Raw genomic sequence first — 21337 nt, 5'->3', positions numbered from 1 at the left:
TCTTGACCTCAGGTGATCCACCCGCCTCGGACTCACAAAGTGCTGGGATTACAGGCATGAACTGCCACACCTGGTCTACAGTAAATTTTTTAAAAGGTGACTCGTGCCTGTAATCCCAACACTTTGGGAGGCGAGACAGGTGGATCACGAGGTCAGTAGTTCAAGACCAGCCTGGCCAACATGGTGAAAACCTGTCTCTACTAAAAATACAAAAAATTAGCTGGGCATGGTGGCGCATGCCTGTAATCCCTGCTACTCGGGAGGCTAAGGCAGGAGATTCACTTGAAGCCAGGAGGTGGAGGTTGCAGTGAGATGAGATCACACCACTGCACTCCAGCCTTGACAAGAGGGAAACTCCATCTCAAAAAAAAAAAAGCTTTTAAACAAGGAGTAACATAGTCTGACTTATGTTTTTTTAAAAGCTCCCTCAGGCTGAGTGTGATGGCGCGGATTTATAATCCAGCACTCTGGGAGGCCGAGATGGGAGGATTACTTGAGCCCAGGAGTTTGAGACCAGCCTGGGCAACATAGTAAGATCACATCTCTACAAAAAAAGAGAAAAATTAGCCGGGCATGGTGGCACACACTTGTGGTTCTGGCTACTTGAGAGGCAGAGGCAGGAGGATCACTTGAGCACAGGAGGTCGAGGCTGCAGTGAGTCATGAATGCACCGGGCAACAGAGACCCTGTCTCTAAAAACAAAGAAAAAATCCCCTCCGAGTACTGTGGACAAAGGAGGAAATAGAGCTCTGGTTCAGGGAGTGAGAATGGGGTCAGGGTCAGGTGGTGGTTGTAAAGGGGGTAAGAAGTGATCAGAATCAGGGCCAGGCTTGTTGGCTCATGCCTGTAAAGCCAGCACTTTGGGAAGCCGAGGTAGGGGGATCACTTGGGCCAGGAGTTGCAGACCAGCCTGGCCAACATTGCGAAACCCTGTCTCTAATAAAAATACAAAAATTAGCTGGGTGTGGTTGCGCACACCTGTAATTCCGGCTATTTGGGAGGCTGAGGCATGAGAAGAATAGCTTGAACCCAGAGGGCGGAGGCTGAAGTGAGCTGAGACTGTACTACTGAGCTCTATCCTGGGCAACAGAGCAAGACTCTGCTTCAAAAACAAATAAACAAAAATCAAGAGAAATTTCAGAGGGAGGAGAGACAGAATAAGGAAACTGAGGGAGGTCAAGGGAAAGAGACAAAGGGTGGGAGGCAGAGAGGAGAATATGAGGAGAGAGAAATGCATAACCTCTGACTTCGATGGGAGGGAGTGAAGGAGAGATGGAGATACAAGACAGGGAGTGGATATGGGGAAGGAGTCAAAAGTGTTCATGGGATGTGTTATACAAAACTTATAGGAGGCCATTATTTGGGACTGACCTCCTGCACCAGGCCCAACAAACTAAACCAAAACGGAGTCACTCATACTAAAGTCCTACATGACTAAACCGAAACTAAGTTGTTTATCTGACCTAAGAAATCAGGAGAGAGAGATAAGATAGCCAAATCTCCAGCCAGGTCAGTTTTAGCCAGCATGATAAGGAAGTCCTCTCTGCTTTAAGCTTTACAAGAAAAGTAACTTTGGGCTGAGTGCAGTGGTGGCTTATGCCTGTAATCCCAGCACTTTGGGAGGTCAAGGCAGGAGGATCACTTGAGCTCAGGAGTTCAAATCTAGCCTGGGAAACATGGCAAGACCCTGTCTCTGCAGAAAAATTAGCTGGGCATGGTGGCACATGCCTGTGATCTTAGCTCCTCAAAAGGCTGAGGTGGGCGGACTGCTTGAGCCCAGGAAGTTGAGGCTGCAGTGAGCTATGATTGTACCACTGCACTCCAGCCTGAGTGATAGAGCAAGACTCAGACTCCAAAAAAAGAAAAAAAAAGGAAACTTTAAAATGACCAATCCACGTTTTTTTTGTTGTTGTTGTTTGTTTTGAGTTGGAGTTTCACTCTTACCCAGCTGGAGTGCAATGGTGCAAACTCAGTGCACTACAACCTCCGCCTCCTGGGTTCAAGCGATTCTCTTGCCTCAACCTCCTGAGTAGCTGGGATTACAGGCACCCACCACTGCACCCGGCTAATTTTTTTGTACTTTTAGTAGAGATAGGGTTTCACCATGTTGGTCAGACTGGTCTCAAACTCCTGACCTCAGGTGATCCACCCACCTGAGCACTTCCGTGAGCCACCACGCCCGGCCTCTACATTTTATTTTCTGTTTCTGCCTTCCTTGGCCCTTTTTCTGCCTGTAAAACCAACCTGCCTGCTCAACTCCTGGGAAAAGTAGTTTCATTTTGTGAAATGCAATGTTGCCCAATTGTAGAATTGCAAATAAAATCAAGTAAGCCCTTTAAACTAAATGTGTTGTGATTTTGTTTTTTGACAGATGCTCGATGAACACCCTGGGAATGAGATCCAAGAGGCAGTAATAGTGACTGCTCTAACAGCCAGCACATCGGCTGTGTGCTTATTCCCCACTGTATAAACATATTTATTCAGCACTGGGGAAATTACAGCAGTGATGAGGACAGATACAGTCCCTGACCTCATGAGGTTGATATGCTGTTAACCGAGGACAAAAAACAAACAGATCAATAGATCAAGAAAGCCATGGGTTTTTTTGTTTTTTTTTAGACAGGGTCTTGCTCTGTTGCCCAAGTTGGAGTGCAGTGGGGTGATCATGGTTCACTGCAGCCTCGATCAACCTCCCAGGCTCAAACAATCCTCACGCCTTGGCCTCCCAAGTATCTGGGACTATGGCATGCAGCACCACACCTGGCTAATTTATTTTTATTTTATTTATTTATTTTGCCTGTTAGACCTTCCTTGATTTCTTTTCTTTCTTTTTTTTTTTTTTTTAAACAGACTGGGTTTTGACACATTGCCCAGGCTGTTCTTAGCTCCTGGCCTTAAGTGATCTTCCCACCTTGGCCTCCCCAAAGTGCATGTTTACAAGCATGAGCTACCCTAGCTGGCCAAAAAAATGCAATGTATACTTTATGTTAATAATATTGCATTGTGGGCCAGGCACAGTGGCTCACAACTGTAATCCCAGCACTTTGGGAGGCCGAGATGGGTGGATCACCTGAGATCAGGAGTTCGAGACCAGCCTGACCAACATGGAGAAACCCCGTCTCTACTAAAATTAGCTGGGCGTGGTGGGGCATGCCTATAATCGCAGCTACTCAGGAGTCTGAGGCAGGAGAATTGCTTGAACTCGGGAGGCAGATTTGCAGTGAGCCAAGATCGCGCCATTGCACTCCAGCCTGGGAAACAAGAGCAAAACTGTCTCAAAAATAATTATCATATTGCATCATTGTTTATTGAAAATTTGTCAAGAAAGGAGATTTTAGATACTCTCACTACACACACAATTATGGAAGGCAATGGATAGGTTAATTGCTTAATTGTCATAATTATTTCACTGTGTACATGTATATCAAAACAGCAGGCTGTACACCCTAAATATATAAAATAAACACATACTGTATCGTCAGATAGTGATAAATCCTATCACTATCGCTACCTGACAATACAGTATGTGTTTATTTTATATACTACTTACATTTATGTTTTACCTATGGGTAAAATATGGGACAAAGAGGAGCAGGAGGTCCTGTTGGAGAGCACCTGATGCCCAATAAGGATTTATAAGTATTTATTAAAGAATAACAAAAACTGGACGGTTGATTCACTCTGCATTGAATGAAATGATCTGGTTATTCTCAAAAGATTCCATGAGACGGATTTCTTCAGTTTACAGAGGAGGAAACTGAGGCATAGAGGGATAACCTAATGCGTCTCTATATAGACATGGAAACTGCAACCGAGAGAGGGGACCCAGCACTGAGGTCCCCGGAAATGGTCATTTTTAGGCTTGGAGGGGCGAGGCCAAGGGTCAGCGCGCTGACCTATGACGTCATCGGGACGTTAAACGCCGTAAGATCACCTGGACGTAGCCCCATTTCCCTTCCCGCACAGGTCCTTTCATAGTCGGATATGTGCCCAACCAAGCCGCTCATTGGTTAGTTGTTCCGTCAATCCATTTCATTCCTGCAGTCTTCCGCCCCGCCCACTTAAGCTCACCTTTGATAGGCTGGCGCGGCCGTCACTTCAGAAAGGTCCGCATTCCTTCCGCCTTTCTCTAGGACACCTAGGGAGAGGAGGGTGGATATCAAGCGGCGCCCACCCCCCGGAGCACTATTTTCATCTCTGATTGGCTCAGCTGGGTGCCAGTCGCTACTCCACCCGCTGCTGATAGGTCATCCAAGCGCCGCTTTGCGCGGCGCCGGCCCCGCCCCCGTCGGGTGTTTGTGGTGGGGCTGCGGAGTCGCCGATCCCGCCGGAAGCGCCAGGACAATGGGGACTCGGGACGACGAGTACGACTACCTATTCAAAGGTGAGGCCGGTGGGGCAGAGACAGGCGAGGGCGTGGCAGCGAGGCGACGGGCAGACGGGCCAAGGCCGCGCTCCAGGCCGCTGGGCCCAGCCGGAGCCCGGGGCTTGGGGCCCGGCGGGTCAGGTAGATTGGAAAGCCGGGGCCAACCGGGCTCCATCAGCTTCGGGCTCGTGTGCGCGGCCATGCGGAGCTGGCGGCACGGAGAGACCTGGGGTACCCAGGATGTGCCAGGGCGGGGCCGGGGCCTAGAAGGGGTGGGGCCCGGAGCGGTGGGAGAGGCCGTTGGGGGCGGGGCCTCTGGAGGGGGTGGGACGTTCCCGGGATTTGGCGGGCCGGGCTGGGTTAAAAGCGTGATTGGGGATTGGGGCGGGGTTTTTAGAGGCGGGGGCTAAGACGTGATGGGCGTGACCAATAGGGGGTTTGGCCTGCTAAAATGGGGGCGGGACTCACGAAGCTAGTCCTGATTGGGGCAGCGTGTTTGGGGCGGGGCCCGAGAGAGGCGGGGCAGACAATCGGGGTGGGTCGAGATGAGAGCCTGGGGGTGAGGTATATGGTGGCTGGAGCCTTGGACTGGGGTGCAGAGCCGGGATTGAGTGGAGAGGTACCCGTGTGTGCAACAAGAATTCCATCTCTTCACTCAGAACTCTCAACAGCGCTAAGCCAGTACCTGCACTTTTCTGAGCACTTTACGTGAATGAACTCATTTAAATACTCACTGCAGCCCTTTGAGGTTGATGTTAACCAGCCTCTCTTTTTATACATTTGGAAACTGAGGCCCAGAGTGACAAAGACATAGTTTATAAGTGTTGGAGCCCGATTGAGCCCAGGCCACCTGTGGGCCTTACCACTTTGCCTTAGGGTGCTTGTGGCCAGCATCTGGGACTTGCGGTTGTCAGACCACCTTCTTCCAACATGTGTGCACTGATGGCCAGGGCCCCAGCCAGCCTGCTGGAGGGTCTTCCCCGCCCCAGGGACTGAGGGGGCTCTAGGAGCATCAAATAAGGCCTAGGTAGATCGGGCAGCCATTGCCCCTTTGGAGACAGCTGGGGGTGAGTTTCCTCCAGCTGGAGGAAGCTGGAGTCCTCAGCTGAGCCTTCTGTGCCAAGCTAGACTTTGGCCTGGTCCTCTGCCCTTATTGCTGGGCTCACTGGCTGCCATTGGCAGCCCTTGAGGGCTAACCCCTGGACCCAAGGTGCCTTGGCCCTGTGGCCTGCTCTATGAGGGTCTGCATCCCATGCCAGCTGTTGGTATCTTTACCTCGCTGGGCCATCCCTCTGAGTGTGCTCTGTGGCCTGTACCAGGTGTGGCTGGGCCTTGTGTCTGGTCTCATCCAGCATCTTGGGGTTGTGGGAAATGGGGGGGAGGTCTCCCCACCTGGGATGTCCATGTAGCAGAGGGCTTCTGTGCAGAGGAAGAGGAAGTGTCTATGCAACAGCCTAGAGTCATCCCACAGCACTGAGGGTTCTGGCAGCTGCACAAAGGTTGATACTGTCACCAGTAGGTGATGTTCTGTGGTCAGCAGGTGCCAGCCCCAAGGTCTTGCCCTCATGGCAGGAGGAAGGGTTTGGAGACTGGGGATCTGCAGGCCCATCTGGTGACAGAGGGACTAGACTTTGGGTCTGGCTGAGCAGGTGCTATCTCCACTCAGTCCGCCCTGAAGCAGCTGCTCCCAGGTCCTAGCTGGGCACCCACCCAGACGTGGCACTGCTAGGGAAGGGGGTGTTGCTCCCCACTTGCCCCATCCAGTTTTCTGCAGTCATCGCTGCTTGTTATTTTTGCCCCTTTGCTGTTTTCAATGACCCAGCTCCAAGTGTTTGCCCAACTCATGATTTTGCCCTTTGGGTTATTTCCTTGAAGTGTGTTCCCAGCAGAACAGTTAGTGGGTCAGGAGCAACGGAGAGGCTGTGCTGTTCCCGGGACTCATCTGCAGAGACTGCTTCCTGGAAACACTGATCCAGCTTCTGCAGCAGCTGGCATGCATCGGGCGGGCAGTAGGGGGCAGGGGTGTGTCTGCCCCACTGCCCTCCCCGCTGGCCTCCTTTTACTGAGTCTAGCAGGTGCTCTGCTGACCTCAAGCCAGTTGGTAGCAAAAATCTAACCCACAAGGTCAGCATTTCCCAGACTGCTCATCTGCTGGCTCACCTTCACAGCTGTGTCTCATCAGAGGGCCTTCTCTGTTCTCTTTCAATATTTGTATTCTTTCTTTTTCCTTCTTTTTTTATTCTTTTTTGAGATGGAGTCTCACTCTGTTGCCCCAGGTTGGAATGCAGTGGTACGATCTCTGCTCATTGCAACCTCCACCTCCCCAGTTCAAGTGATTATCTCCTGTCTCAGCCTCCTGAGTAGCTGGGATTAAGCGCTGCGACGCCTGGCTAATTTTTGTATTTTTAGTAGAGATGGTGTTTCACCATGTTGGTCAGGCTGGTCTTGAACTCCTGACCTTGTGATCCACCTGCCTTGGCCTCCCCAAGTGCTGCGATTACAGGCATGAGTCACCGTACCTTGCCCCTGCCTTGTTTATTTTGGTGCCCACATCACGCACTGGCTCCTTGACCTCAGCAGTTGAGGCCAGCAGATCCCCTGGGTGATGCCCCATGTGCCGTTTGTTTTTCCTCTGTGAATATTCTCCCCCATTCCCCTAGGAATTTCACTGTTGATTTGTACTAATTATAAAACCTCACATTTATCCTCCTAACATTTTCTCCTTTAGCTATGGGCCATTTTCACCGCCTGCCACTAATTGCCTCGGGCACCCCAGGTTTCTCCTCTGATGGACTCAGGGCTGTGGGGTTCACCGTAGGTGCAGCTGTCTCCCCAAGGGCCACTGAAGCCCTCCCAGAGCCCTTCCCCTATCCCAGAGCCCCTGACCAATCAGGACTCACCTGGCCCAGGCAGACATGGGTCATAGGGAAAATGGGCTGCAGCTGCCCCAGGTCCTGTGCCTTGGGTTTTGTCTATCCCTCCCCTGCCCAAGGAGAAGGTGGCTGCTGTCTCCAGGGATCAGACCCAGACCTGGCCGGTGCTTCCCTTTCTCTGCTGAGGTTCCCGAGGCAGTTCCGAGCCCTCGATCCTCAACAAACTCTCACAGCGGGCTGCTGTTCTGTTTGCTGTTTTGTGGACCCAAAATACCATCTTCTCTGCTTAGAATGGGGGCCCCTCCTATGCCCTGGCTTTGGACACTTCCCCAGAGAAGAGCTGAGACAAGAGTGCCCCCTGTATCTGCTCCCTGAGGCCTAGATACTTAGGACCAGCTTTCCAGAGGAAGGCTGAGACACTGCTTGGCTCCACCAGGCTCTGCCCGGAATGGGGCACCATTCCCCTGAAGGACCCCTCAATCAGCCTGAGCATTAGGGTCTGGGCCCCAGGGCAGCCACATTGTCATGGGGCAGGCCAGGATACTCAGGATTTCTCAGAAGTGCCAGCTCTTTGTTTTTGACAACTGGGCTTGCCTGCTCTGTCAGCCAAGTGGCATGTCTGGGGTAAGGGGGGCTGCTTCCCAGCCAGTGAAGCCACCAACTTCTGTGGCAATGCTGGGAGCTATGTCCTCAAGGGTTCTTTATTTCTCCAAGACAACAGATTGCTTGTGTCCTAGACAATGACGTTTTCATTCCCAGCCTGCATACTGGACCTGCCCCGCTGGCCACCTCTCTGCATCGGGTACCCAGTGCCAGGGACTGGCTGGGCAGCTCAGCCTCTCTGCCATTTACCTGTTTTGTCGCTCAGGCTGGAGCGCAGTGGCTTAGTCTCGGCTCACTGTAACCTCCACCTCCCGAGTTCAAGTGATTCTCCTGCCTCAGCCTCCCGAGCAGCTAGGACGACAGGCTTCCGCTGCCACCATGCCTGGCTAATTTTTTTTTTTTTTTTTTTGAGATGGAGTTACCCAGGCTGGAGTGCAATGGCGCAATCTCGGCTCACCGCACCCTCCGCCTTCTGGGTTCAGGCAATTTTCCTGCCTCAGCCTCCTGAGTAGCTGGGATTACAGGCACGCACCACCATGCCCAGCTAATTTTTTGTATTTTTAGTAGAGACGGGGTTTCACCATGTTGACCAGGATGGTCTCGATCTCTTGACCTCATGATCCACCCGCCTCGGCCTCCCAAAGTGCTGGGATTACAGGCGTGAGCCACTGCGCCCGGCTAATTTTTGTATTTTTAGTAGAGACGGGGTTTCACCATGTTGGCCAGGCTGGTCTCAAACTCCTGAGCTCAAGTGATCCGCCCACCTCAGCCTCCCAAAGTGCTGGGATTACAAGCGTGAACCACCACACCTGGCCTGCCATTTACCTGTTCAGTGGCTGTTTGTCCCTTGCTCTGACCTGGTCACTCTGGGTTGAGTGTCCCCAGCTGTTCAGGGAGAATGACAATGTTTACATCTGTCTCTAGGGAAGCCCTGAGAATGTCAGGTGAGGCCTCCAAAGCACTGGCAACCCAGCCTCGCCAAGGTACTCAAGAGTGTTGGCCAGGCTGGGGCAAAACTGATGGAGCCAGGTGCTATGGCTCACGCCTGGAATCCCAGAACTTTGGGAGGCTGAGACGGGTGGATCACTTGAGGTCAGGAGTTCGAGACCAGGCTGGCCAACATGGCGAAACCCCATCTCTACTAAAAATACAAAAATTAGCCAGGCATGGTGGTGAACACCTGTAATCCCAGCTACTTGGGAGGCTGAGGCAGAACGATCTCTTGAACTCAGGAGGCGGAGGTTGCAGTGAGCCGAGATGGTCTCAGTGCACTCCAGCCTGAGTGAAGGAGATTCAGTCTCAAAAAAAAAAAAAAAAAAAAAAAAAAAAAAAAAAAAAAAAAAAAAAAAAAAAAAAAAAAAGAAAACTGATGGGCTGAGGAGCCCCTGAGGTCGTATAACTGGGGCAAGGCTGGAAGGGAGTGAGGGTGTTGGGGGGATACCCAGGCAGGGCCCAAACTTCCTGTCTTGGTTCCTGAGGACATGAGAACTGAGCAGACTTCCCCGGCCTTGGCCAGGCTCCTGTAGCTGCCATGGAAAGAGGTTAAGGTTGGTGGTGTGATTGGTGGTCCCCATGGTGAGTCCATCCTGCCCCCTGTGGCCTGGGAGCCCATTTTGTCGTTCCTACTGACTTGGTTGGGAGGCCCAGGGCCACACGCCCACATTCATTCAACCTCTTTCCGTCTCTCTCTTTTTTTTTTTTTTGAGATGAAGTCTTGCCGTGTCACCCAGCTTGGAGTACAGTGGCACAATCCTGGCTCACTGCAAGCTCCGCCTCCCAGGTTCAACTGATTCTCCTGCCTCAGCCTCCTGAGCAGCTGAGACTAGAAACGCCTGCCACCACGCCTGGCTAATTTTTGTATTTTTCATAGAGATGGGTTTTACCATGTTAGTCAGGCTGGTCTCAAACTCTTGACCTCAAATGATCTGCTTGCCTCAGTCTCCTCAAGTGCTGGGATTATAGGCATGAGCCACTGTGCCTGGCCATCTTTCTGTCTTTCTCTGAAGTCCACTTTGTGGCCCTGTGCTGGGCACCTATGGTGACGTGAGAGAATGCTGGTCCTATTGTCATAGGTCTTGCGGGCCAGGCCAAGTAGTAGTCTTTGGGGAGAGAAGAGGCCTGAACTGAGGGGTCTTGAAGGATGAGTAGGAGTTTGCCGGCTGCCCCATGCCATGGGAGCTGGGGTGCCCGGAACCTCAATCTCCGCCCCATAAGGCAGAACTAAGACCCCCAAGCCACATGCTGGGGTTGGAGTAGGACAGTGAGCACAGCAGTGAGTTGGGAAGGAAAGAACCCAGGCTGCAGATGCAGAAGACCTGGGTTCAAATACTGCCTGGATCACTTCCCAGGCGGGTTGCTCCAGACAAGTCACTTGGGGTGCACCATTGGGAGGTGGGAGTGGGCCCACAAATATGTGTAGATTCAGGATCCTGCTCTGCCCCGTACCCCATTCTCCATCCAAGCCTCAGTTTCCTCATCTGTAAAAATGGGCTACATGAGCCTTCTGCGAAGTAATGCGCACCAAGAGCTTTCTTTTTTTTTTTTTGAGATGGAGTCTTGCTGCCCAGTCAGCCTGGGCAGACTGGCAAAAAATAAATGCCACCTGACAGGTGAGAGAGTGGCAAGGGTGACAGAGGAAGAGCTGGGTCAGGGAACAGGGTAATTTGGGGAGTAGGGTTTTTTTTTTTTTTTTTGAGACGGAGTTTCGCTCTTGTTACCCAGGCTGGAGTGCAATGGCGCGATCTCGGCTCACCGCAACCTCCACCTCCTGGGTTCAGGCAATTCTCCTGCCTCAGCCTCCTGAGTAGCTGGGATTACAGGCACGCGCCACCATGCCCAGCTAATTTTTTGTATTTTTAGTAAAGACGGGGTTTCACCATGTTGACCAGGATGGTCTCGATCTCTTGACCTCGTGATCCACCCGCCTCGGCCTCCCAAAGTGCTGGGATTACAGGCTTGAGCCACCGCGCCCAGCCGGAGTAGGGTTTTAGTAGCATAGCAGGGAAGGCCTTCTTGACCAAGTGGCATTTAAGGGACCACATGAAGGAGATGAGGGAGGGAGCCAGGTGGGTGCCTGGAGAAGAGCGTTTCTGGCAGAAGGAACAGCCCGTGCAAAGGCCCTGGGGCAGGATCACACATGGCATATTGGAGGAACAGCATGGAGGCCTGTGTAGTGGGACCAAAGTGATCCAGCGCGCTAGAGGGAGGAGAGAGGGAGGAGGTTGAGGGCCTTGTGGACATCGGGGAGGACTGGGGCTTTTCCTTTGCCAGTTGTGGGAGCCATGGAAGGTTGTCTGCAGAGGAGGGAGGGAGGTGCCCTGGCGTGGTTCTCACAGGCGCCCTGGCTCAGTACTCACAGGCGCCCTCTGGTGGCTGTTACAGGAGGACAGCCTTTTGGTTGAGAGTGAACACAGGGACCCCACACACGATACCTTCCAAGACCTGAGAGTCTGGAATGGAATAGCCCAGGGAGAGACAGTGGGCTCATCCTCCCTTCTCTTGGATCTCGGATATGCTGAAGAATTGGCTCTGAGATGCGAAGGAAAGGAAGGAGTCGAGAATGACTCCAGGTTTTTGGCGCGAATGCCTGGTAGGACCAAGCCACAGTTAGACAAGATAGAGAGGGGAGGAAAGGGTGGGTGAGCGGGCTTAGCGAGCAATCGGGAGCTTGACTTTACTCTACTGGGTATGAGGGGCCTGGGCCCTCGAAGAGACATGAAGGAGGCAGTGGGCACGGCAGTCTGGCCTTCTAGGGAGAGTGGTAATGTAGGAGTTGCCAGCCCAACGCTGGTGTTTACAGCCATGAGCCTGGATAGGGTCACCTGGCGAGTGGGTGTGGACAGAGATGCCTGTCCTGGGGCTCCCTGATGTTCAAAGGCGTAGTGAGAGTGGCTGCGAGGTGGGGAGTCAGGGTACACCTGAAGGCGGGGAAGGAGGGAAAGCTGCTGGGTGCCTGTGGTTTGGGCCCGGGGGGTGCTGAGGCTGACACTGACTGTTGGGGGCAAAAGCATGCTTGGTTTGAGCTCTAGGACTGGGGGGATAGCAGGTGGAATGAGTGAGTGTAGATGACACCTTCTAGGGGGTTCAGAGTCTGGAGAGGAGAGAATCAGGCAGTGCCCAGAGCCGGAAGTGGGGTCAAGAGAGAATGTTTTCTAGAGGGAGAATTCCAAGTGTGTAGATACAGCCCTACAGTGTGGCAAGGGGAAGGGCAGAACAGAACTGCCTGTTGGGTTCCAGACTCTGCTCCCTCAGTGTGGCAGGGGTCCCAGGTAGGGCTGGGGACCTCTGGGTCAGCCAGGGCTCAGCCCGGCTGCCAGCACCTCCCTGAGCTCAGGAGGGCCAGCCATGCCCATCTCTGCCCGGATGAGGAAGCATCATCCTCATTGGATGCCCCTAACTCCTTGGGACCAGGGGGTGACCAAGCCACTGGGCCAACCCACCTTCAGGTGCCAGGGCTCAAGCCCCATACTTGGGGGTTCACAGGGCTTCTGGCCGGGGACTCTTCTGGTTGGCTGTATTCAGATGCACACACACACCAGTCTCCTCCGAATGGTATGTTCTGCAACTGGGGGCAGCCCACCCAGGCCCCACCTCAGAGCCCGGGGCAGCTGGGCCCCTAGGGACAGTGCTTCCATGCCTGGGACAGAAAACACTTTACAGGGCGGGTCACCCCTGGCCTGACCAGCCGGCACCTGCTGTGCTTAGGGAACACGCTCCTGGTGTCCCCTGGCCAGCATGAGACAGGCCTGCTGCGCACCCCGTGTAGACCGGGCTCAGGCTCCCTTTCCTGGGAGCTGTTGCTCACCAACCCTTATCTTCCTCCCATCCATGCTGCACTGACTCCCTTCTGGGCCGGGATTTGCATCTTGCCAAGCTGTTCTGCTGTACACCCGCCTCCTGGGACAACGCATACCTGTGTTGGAGCCCTGTGAGGAGCTGTGCACACGCGCGGACTGCCCCTTGAACGAGGACATGACCTTGGCTGGAGTTCCCTGCAGCTTAGCAGGGGACATGACCCTGGGGCAGGGGTGGTGGGAAGTGGCCGCAGGCTCCTTCTTCCAGGCTGCGGCCTCCAGGCACATTCCTTTTCCTCACTCTGCGATCTGTGCCAAAGCTGGATGCGGGTTTGCTGCACCAGGAGGGGCGTGGGGGTTGGGGTGGGGGGAGTGCCTCATGCCCTGTCACTTACCATCTGTAGCAGTGACCCTTCCCAAGCCCTGACCAGAAACCACAACAACCATGACGACTGCCCATTCGTGTCCCTTCCTGCGCGATGCCTGCACTTTTTTTTGTGGGTGGGGGAGACAGAATCTCTGTTGCCCAGGCTGGAGTGCAGTGGTATAATCTCGGCTCACTGCAACCTCGACCTCCTGGGCTCAAGTGATTCTCCCACCTCAGCCTCCTGTAGAGCTGGGGCTATAGGCACCCACCACCACGCCGGGCTAACTTTGGTATTTTTTATAGAGATGGGGTTTCACCATGTTGGCCAGGCTGGTCTCAAACTCAAGTGATCCGCCTGCCTTGGCCTCTCAAAGTGCTATTTGACAGGCGGGATCCACCGTGCCTGGCCATGCCTGCTCTGACTTCCTCCTCCTGTGACTGCCTCCCTGTTCACACATTTGGAAAAAGCAGTGCAGAGGTGAGGTGACTTGCCCAGGGTCACCTGGCTCAGGAGCCTTCTCAAGCCATGTCTGGCTGCCTGGCCACCAGGCTGCAGGTGGAGGCCCAGGGTTGATGGATCTCGAGCCACCCTGCCTGCCTGGCTGCCTGGGTCCCCATGATCCACCTGGGACAGCCCTGCTTCGAGGACGAGAGAGAGGCAGGTGTTGTGTTAACTGCAGTGGCTGTTTCTGGAAGGCAGGAGCCTCTCTTTGCTTCTGCACTACTTAGCATGGTGCCTGCAGGTTCCCAGCTCCAGGCACCTCCGACTCCACACCATTAGCTGCTGCATTGGTGCAGCGCTCAGGGAGCCTGTAGGAAGGTTCTGAGGGTGGTCGTGGGTGGAGCATGGGGACTCACAGAACCTCGCCTCCCCTCCCAGTGGTGCTCATCGGGGACTCGGGCGTGGGCAAGAGCAACCTGCTGTCCCGCTTCACCCGCAACGAGTTCAACCTGGAGAGCAAGAGCACCATTGGTGTGGAGTTCGCCACCCGCAGCATCCAGGTGGACGGCAAGACCATCAAGGCGCAGATCTGGGACACCGCCGGCCAGGAGCGCTACCGCGCCATCACCTCCGCGTGCGTGTCAGCGGCCTGGGCAGGGACGCTGAGATGCGGGGGCGTGGGCAGGCGGCGCATGGGCAGGCCGCACATGGGCTTGGAAGAATGTGTAGGAGTTGGGCAGGAGAAGGGGAGAGCATGCCCCAAGAGCAAGGAGTGAGGCTGGAAGAACACCCCAGCCATGCACTGTAGGACCCTAAAGCAGACCAGCGCCCAGCCTTGGCCACACTGGGGGTATCTCTGGGTACTGAGTGCAGTGAGGATCTGGCTCCAGCCACTCCACCTTGCTGCTGCCTCTGCCCAGCCAGCTCCCCAGCCTTCCTCCTCCCCTGGCTCCCCTCTGCTGGGACTCACACCTTGTCCCACACCCCTCCTGTCCTCCGGCCCAGGCCCCACTTCCCCACAAAGGCCTCCCAGACATCAGGACCCACTCAGCTGCCTTTTTCAGGACCTCTCCCAAGCCCCCCAGCCATTCCCACCACCATGGTCTCTCTGTCACCTCGAGGTCCTTGGCTCCCATCTTTATCCCTCGGGTGCATCTGTCTATCTGTCATCCCCTCTTTTTTCGAGACAGACAGAGTCTTGCTCTGTCGCCCAGGCTGGGGTGCAATGCCACAATCACAGATCAGTGTACCCTCGATCTCCCAGGCTCAAGTGATCCTCCTGCCTCAGCCTCCTGAGTAGCTGGGGCTACAGGCATGCACCACCATGCCTGGCTTATATTATTTTAATATATTTGTTTGTTTATTTATTTATTTTATTTTGAGATGGAGACTTGCTCTGTCACCCGGGCTGGAGTGCGTGCAGTAGTGTGATCTCGGCTCACAGCAATTTCTGCCACCCTGGATCAAGCGATTCTCCTGCCTCAGCCTCCTGAGTAGCTGGGATTACAGGCGCCTGCCACCACGCCTGGCTAATTTTTGTATTTTTAGTAGTGACTATATTGGCCAGGATGGTCTCGAGCTCCTGACCTTGTGATCCACCCACTTCAGCCTCCCAAAGTGCTGGGATTACAGGTGGGAGCCACCATGCGCAGCCTTATTTTTTTGAAAGACAGGGTCTTGCTGTTGCCCAGGTTGGAGTGCAGTGATGTGATCATAGCTCACAAGGAATTCAGCCTTGAATTCCTCCTGAGTTCAAGCGATTCTCCCACCTCAGCCTCCCAAAGTGCTGAGATTAGGTGTCTGTCTCCTCAGAGGGCTGAGCCTGGCCCTGCATGGTAGGCAGTGGCCTTTTCTCTGCACAGCTGCAGTTTCCTTCTCCCCAGCTTTTTTTTTTTAAAAAACGGGTCTTGCTCTGTCCCCCAGGCTGGAGTGCAGTAGTATGCTCTCGGCTCACTGAAACCTCTGCCTCCCAGGCTCAAGTGATCCTCCCACTCAGCTTCCCGAGTATCTGGGATTACAGGCACGTACCACCACACTTGGCTTATTTTTATATTTTTCTAGTACAGACAGGGTTTCACCATGTTGGCCAGGCTGGCCTGAAACTCCTAGCCTCAAGTGATCTGCCCTCCTAAACCTTCCAAAGTGCTGGGATTATAGGCATGAGCCACCACGCCTAGCCCCTTTTTCCCTTTTTTTGATGGCCTCATGGTATCTTCTATCCCCAACCCCCACATTCCCTCCTCAGGCCCCCACATTTCAGAGCTGGATCCAGGGAGGAGAGCTGGGGCCTCTAGACACACACCCTTCCCTTGAAGCCACAATGGTTGGCCCTGGGCGTGACGTGTGCTGTTATCCCAAGAGGCTGCCACTGCCCACGGTCCCCCTTCAGAGTGGCTCAGAGGCCCCTAACCCTGCAGGTACTATCGCGGTGCTGTGGGCGCCCTGCTGGTGTACGACATTGCCAAGCACCTGACCTATGAGAACGTGGAGCGCTGGCTGAAGGAGCTTCGGGACCATGCAGATAGCAACATCGTCATCATGCTGGTGGGCAACAAGAGTGACCTGCGCCACCTGCGGGCTGTGCCCACCGACGAGGCCCGAGCCTTTGCAGGTGAGCAGATGGAGACACAGACATCAGAGGTGTCTGGAAGGCAGGACAACCCCTTAGTGTGGGGACCTGGCCACAGCCCTGGCATCCCTTCCCTGAGGAGTGGCTCATGTCCTGGGCCAGGTGGGTGAGCGGGGTCCCTGAGAGCGTGTGGGAGTATCACCCCGCTTCCCTGCCCACCTGGGCATTATTCTCTGTTCCAGAAAAGAACAACTTGTCCTTCATCGAAACCTCTGCCTTGGATTCCACCAACGTAGAGGAAGCCTTCAAGAACATCCTCACAGGTGGCTGGGGGGCCGGATGGGTGTGGGCAGGGCACCAGCCAGGCAGGGAGGAACAGGAACACTCCGAACCTTCACTGGTTTTGTTCGTTTGTTTGATTTTTGCTTGCTTGCTTGCTTGCTTGCTTGCTTTTTTTTTTTTTTTTTGGCATGGGGTGGGACGGAGTCTTGCTCTTTTGCCCAGGCTGGAATGTGGTAGCTTAATTTCAGCTCACTGCAACCTCCGTCTCCCAGGTTCAAGCGATTCTCCTGCTTTAGCCTCCTGAGTAGCTGGGATTACAGGCGCGTGCCACCACACCCAGCTAATTTTTGTATTTTTAGTAGAGATGGGGTTTCATCATGTTGGCCAGGATGGTCTCTATCTCTTGACCTTGTGATCCACCTGCCTCAGCCTCCCAAAGTGCTGGGATTACAGGTGTGCGCCGCCATGTCTTGCTAATTTTTGTATTTTTAGTAGAGCCAGTTTTACCATGTTGGCCAGGCTGGTCTCGAACTCCTGGGCTCAAGTGATCTGCCTGCCTCGCCCTCCCAAAGTGCTGGGATTGCAGGTGTGAGCCACTGCACCTGGCCTGTTTGTTTGATGTTTTTTCTACCACCATCCCTAACCTTTGTTTGTTAAACCTGCCGACCCACATGGACACTTCACAGGGTCAGACAAGCTTTAGCCTTTGCTGGCACTGGGGACACAGAGACACCCCCCTGCCCAGTCCCAGTTCCTGGAGAGGGGCCCTACCTTGACTCTTGGCCCTTGGGGGAGGCGGGTGGCCTCAGGGACCTGTAGCCCTTTGGCTTCTGGGAGTTTACCTCTGAGGGAGAAGGGTGCTTCTGGTCTTAGAGAGTGAGGCCAGGGCTGGCTGTGACCAGATGTGGGTCCTGCCCCGGCTGGGTGTGCAGCCCTGTCCTTGTTACCCCTGATGTGATGGGGGCACTGTGGGGACCTGGAGAGGAGCTCTGGAGTCCTGCAGGGAGGGGCCCCCTCGGCGGGCAGGGCACACGCTCACCCGACATCCCCCTGTGCCCCCTTGGCAGAGATCTACCGCATTGTGTCACAGAAACAGATCGCAGACCGCGCCGCCCACGACGAGTCCCCTGGGAACAACGTGGTGGACATCAGCGTGCCGCCCACAACGGATGGACAGAAGCCCAACAAGCTGCAGTGCTGCCAGAACCTGTGACCCCTGCACCTCCATCCGCCTCTCCCATGGTGTTCTCCGGCCCCTCCCTGCTGTCTCTCTGTGGCCGGCTCGCTCCAGCCCTCCCAGTGAGCTCTGCATGGCCGGGCTGGGGCCCAGGAAGGACAGGAGCCAGTGCTACCCCCGTCCTGCCTGGGAAAAAGCTAGAAACCCTGGTTTGCTGCACCCACCCAACTCGGGTCCCCTCGGGCGTCTTGGCCAGGTGGGGAGGGTGGCAGGATGGACAGGGCTGGCCAGAGATGAGGAGGACGGCCGCATGGTGCCGGCTTCTCAACTTTTCCTCGGCAGACTCCAGGGAGTGATTGCCTCCCTCCCTGTGTGGCTGGGTGACCCAGCCAGCCCATTGTCCCCACCCAGAACCCTGCTCCAGTCCAAAGCCCCAAGAACCAGGCAGCGGGGTCCAGGGCAGGTGGAACCCCCCAGGCTCTTGGCACCCACCCGCTCCTCCGCGAATAGCAGCTCGCACAGGCCTCCCACCTCTGCCTGTTGACTGATGCAGGGAGAAGCCCGTCACCCTCTCCCCCACCCATCTCCTGCACGCAGCGTGCCCTCTCGGCCCTCCCACTCCCCCTCCTCTGTCTCATTTCCCTTCTGGTCTGGAACCTGTTTGCAAGTGAAGCAATATCTCCATGTTTTGTATATACAACCGCTCTTGTAGCCTTTGGTTTTTGTTATTGTAGAGAAACACAGATTCTTTATACACTTTGTAAGATTTATGCCGAACCCCAGCTCTCGACCTCTTCTTCTCCCTGTGGCCCCTGCACTGTTGCCCCCCGTCCCTGTCCCCTCTCCCATTACTAAAATGTATAATCCAACTTCCTGTACAGAAACTTGCCGCTGCGCCTCTGTCTTCTTTCTTTACACCAGGTGCCCACTCCTGGGCCAAGGCCCCTCTCGCTGCATGTTCCCCAATGCAGGCCAGACCCCACATTTCCATGGCCCAGCCCAAGAGGGAAAGGGAGGACCCCACCTGCCAAGGGCAGCTTAGAGGCCCCCTGAGCTGGCCCGGTGCATTTGGGGTGGGCCTTCTCCAGGCTGCTCCTATGGCAGGGAGGGAGGGAAGGCTGCAGCTTGTCCTTGACCTTAAACTCCCCAGTCCAAGGACCACAGGACTGCGGGCACCCCCTGGTGGGGATGGGATCCAAGGGCAGTGGCCAGGGTTTATCACTTTATCTCCTGCCAGGGCCGCCCCTCCCTTGGGGTCCTGATGAGGGGGGCTTGCCCTGCAGCTGTTAGTGATACCAGCTGTCTCTACCCTAGACTGACACCAGAGGAGAGCCTGGTGGGGGAATGCTGGGGACAGCAAAATGTGTGGCATGGGATTCCTCTTCCTAGGATTCAGCATCTCCCTCCATCTCACCCCTGCGGTGACCTTGGAACCAGTGTGAGCTCCCAGCATCTTTCCAAAAGCTCCAGCCGCTAGCGGAAGAGGCCACTCACACCTGGAGACCCCAGGGACACCTGAGAGAGGACAGTCCCATTCCCTCTTGATTCTAGACTCTGGCTGCCCTGCCTGGAGGGATGGGGGATTACAGACATGTTTTCCCAGAATAGCTCCAGGCCGCCAGAAGCTGTTTAGAAGGGAACTGGAGTGAGCCAAGGTGTGCACCCCAGGCCCAGGGAGCAGCCTGGCACAAAGCTAACTGGCAGAATTGGAGGCAGCTGTGCACCCTTGGCTCCGGGGCCCATTCACACAGACCCCAGGGAAGTGGATTCCCCTGCGTTTGGACAGAGTGGGTCATGTGGTGGACAGAGGCATTGGGTGCTAAGCAAGAAAGCACCTCAAGTTTTTTGTTTTGTTTGTTTGTTGTTTTCTGGGGTTTTTTTTTTTTTTTAAGACAGAGTCACGGTCTGTTGCCAAGACTGGAGTGCAGTAGTACGATCTCTGCTCTCTACAACCTCTGCCTCCCAGGTTCAAGGGATTCTCCTGCATCAGCCTCTGGACTAGCTGGGACTAGAGGCATGCGCCATCACGCGTGGCTAATTTTTGTATTTTAGTAGAGATGGAGTTTCATCATGTTGGCCAGGCTGATCTCGAACTCCTGACCTCAGGTGATCCACCCATCTTGGCCTCCCAACGTGCTGGGAATACAGGCATGAGCCACTGCACCCAGCCTTAGCACCGTGAGTTTCAAGCAGTCAAAAGATCAACAAATATTTCTAGAGCCCCCACTATCTGCTAGGCCTGAGGCGGGGACTGACTAATGTGTTCTGTGTCCCTTTAAGAGTCACAGGCCAGCAATGCCGTTTTAATTGATTTCAGTGATCTTTTATTTTTTTTTAATTAATTTATTTTAAAGTTGGGGTTTCTCCATGATGGCCAGGCTGGTTTTGAACTCCTGACCTCAGGTGATCCACCCACCTCGGCCTCCCAAAGTGCTAGGATTACAGGTGTGAGCCACCTCGCCCAGCCATCTTTTATTTTTTTGAGATGGAGTCTCGCTCTAGTCCAGGCTGGAGTGCAGTGGCGAGGTCTCCGCTCACTGCAACCTTTGCCTCCCCGGTCCCAGTTCAAGCAGTTCTTCTACGTCAGCCTCCCAGGTAGCTGGGATTACAGGCACAAGCTACCATGCCCAGCCAATTTTTGTATTTTTTAGTAGAGACAGGGTTTGACCATGTTGGCCAGGCTGGTTTTGAACTCCTGACTTCAAGTGATCCACCTGCCTCAGCCTCCCAAAGTGCTAGGATTACAGGCATGGGCCACCACACCCAGCCCTGTTTTCCGTGATTTAATAAGCATATCATGCTCACTCTGCTAGGCCCTGTTCTTAAATCTTTTATTATTATGGTAACATAGATATAACATAAACCTTACCTTTTTTGTTTGAGAGGGAGTCTAGCTCTGTCACCCAGACTGGAATGCAACAGCGCGATCACGGCTCACTGCAACCTCTGCCTCTCAGGTTCAAGCGATTCTCCTGAGTTGGCCTCCCAAGTATCTGGGATTACAGATGCCCACCACCATACCCAGCTAATTTTTGTATTTTTAATAGAGGTGGGATTTCACTGTATTGGGCAGGCTGGTCTCGAACTCCTGACCTTGTGATCCATCCGCCTCGGCCAGCCTCCCAAAGTGCTGGGATTACAAGTGTGAGCCAATGTGCCCAGCCGTTTTTTTTTTGTTTGTTTGTTTGTTTCTTTGTTTTGTTTTTCTGAGACAGAGTCTCGCTCTGTCGCCCAGGTTGGAGTGCAGTGGCGCAATCTCGACTCACTGCAACTTCCACCTCCCGGATTCAAGTGATTCTCCTGCCTCAGCCTCCTGAGTAGCTGGGACTACAGTCACTTACCACCAAGCCTGGCTAATTTTTTTAATTTTTAGTAGAGATAGGGTTTCACCATGTTAGCCAGGATGGTCTTGATCTACTGACCTCGTGATCCACCCAATTCGACCTCTCAAAGTGCTGGGATTACAGGTGTGAGCCACCAGGCCCAGCCCTTTTATTTTTAGACAGGGTCTCCCTTTGTCACCCAGGCTGGAGTGCAGTGGCATGATCTCGGCTCACTGAAACCTCCACCTCCTCCCAGGCTCAAGCCAACCTCCCACCTCAGCTTCCCAAGTAGCTGGAACCACAGATAAATGCCATGATGCCTGGCTAATTTTTGTAATTTTTGTAGAGGCAGGGGGTCTCACTATGTTGCCCAGACTGGCCTCGAACTCCTGGGCTCAAGCAATCCACCCACCTCAGCCTCTCAAAATGTTGGCATTATAGGTATGAGCCACCATGCCTGGCCCATATGGCAATTCTTTTTTTTTTTTTTTTTTTTTTTTTTTTTTGAGACGGAGTCTCACTCATGTTACCCAGGCTGGAGT

At 54.2% G+C, this 21337-nt stretch overlaps 1 protein-coding gene across 1 annotated transcript; it reads left to right on the top strand.

Annotated features, from left to right (window-relative positions):
- The first annotated feature begins 4128 nt into the window (after window positions 1-4128).
- RAB11B (RAB11B, member RAS oncogene family) lies at window positions 4129-18360 on the top strand. The gene is made up of 5 exons (XM_017500094.2): window positions 4129-4384; window positions 13883-14078; window positions 15862-16055; window positions 16256-16336; window positions 17363-18360. The coding sequence occupies exons 1-5, from the start codon at window positions 4345-4347 to the stop codon at window positions 17506-17508; spliced, it is 657 nt and encodes a 218-aa protein (XP_017355583.1). The 5' UTR covers window positions 4129-4344; the 3' UTR covers window positions 17509-18360.
- Window positions 18361-21337: the final 2977 nt, after the last annotated feature.

This window comes from Cebus imitator, unplaced genomic scaffold, assembly GCF_001604975.1.
Source record: "Cebus imitator isolate Cc_AM_T3 unplaced genomic scaffold, Cebus_imitator-1.0 Scaffold263, whole genome shotgun sequence".
In the NCBI taxonomy this organism is placed as follows: domain Eukaryota; kingdom Metazoa; phylum Chordata; class Mammalia; order Primates; family Cebidae; genus Cebus; species Cebus imitator.
Note: the sequence above shows the minus strand (reverse complement) of the source record. Positions and strands in the feature narration are given on the sequence as shown.

What these genes read in the sequence shown, in the direction of transcription:
- RAB11B (XM_017500094.2), top strand. Translation starts at nt 4,345, where the DNA reads ATGGGGACTCGGGACGACGAGTACGACTACCTATTCAAAG. An exon ending in CGAGGCCCGAGCCTTTGCAG is followed by an intron (nt 16,056 to 16,255) that starts GTGAGCAGATGG and finishes TCTCTGTTCCAG; the next exon opens with AAAAGAACAACTTGTCCTTC. An exon ending in CTTCAAGAACATCCTCACAG is followed by an intron (nt 16,337 to 17,362) that starts GTGGCTGGGGGG and finishes CCCCCTTGGCAG; the next exon opens with AGATCTACCGCATTGTGTCA.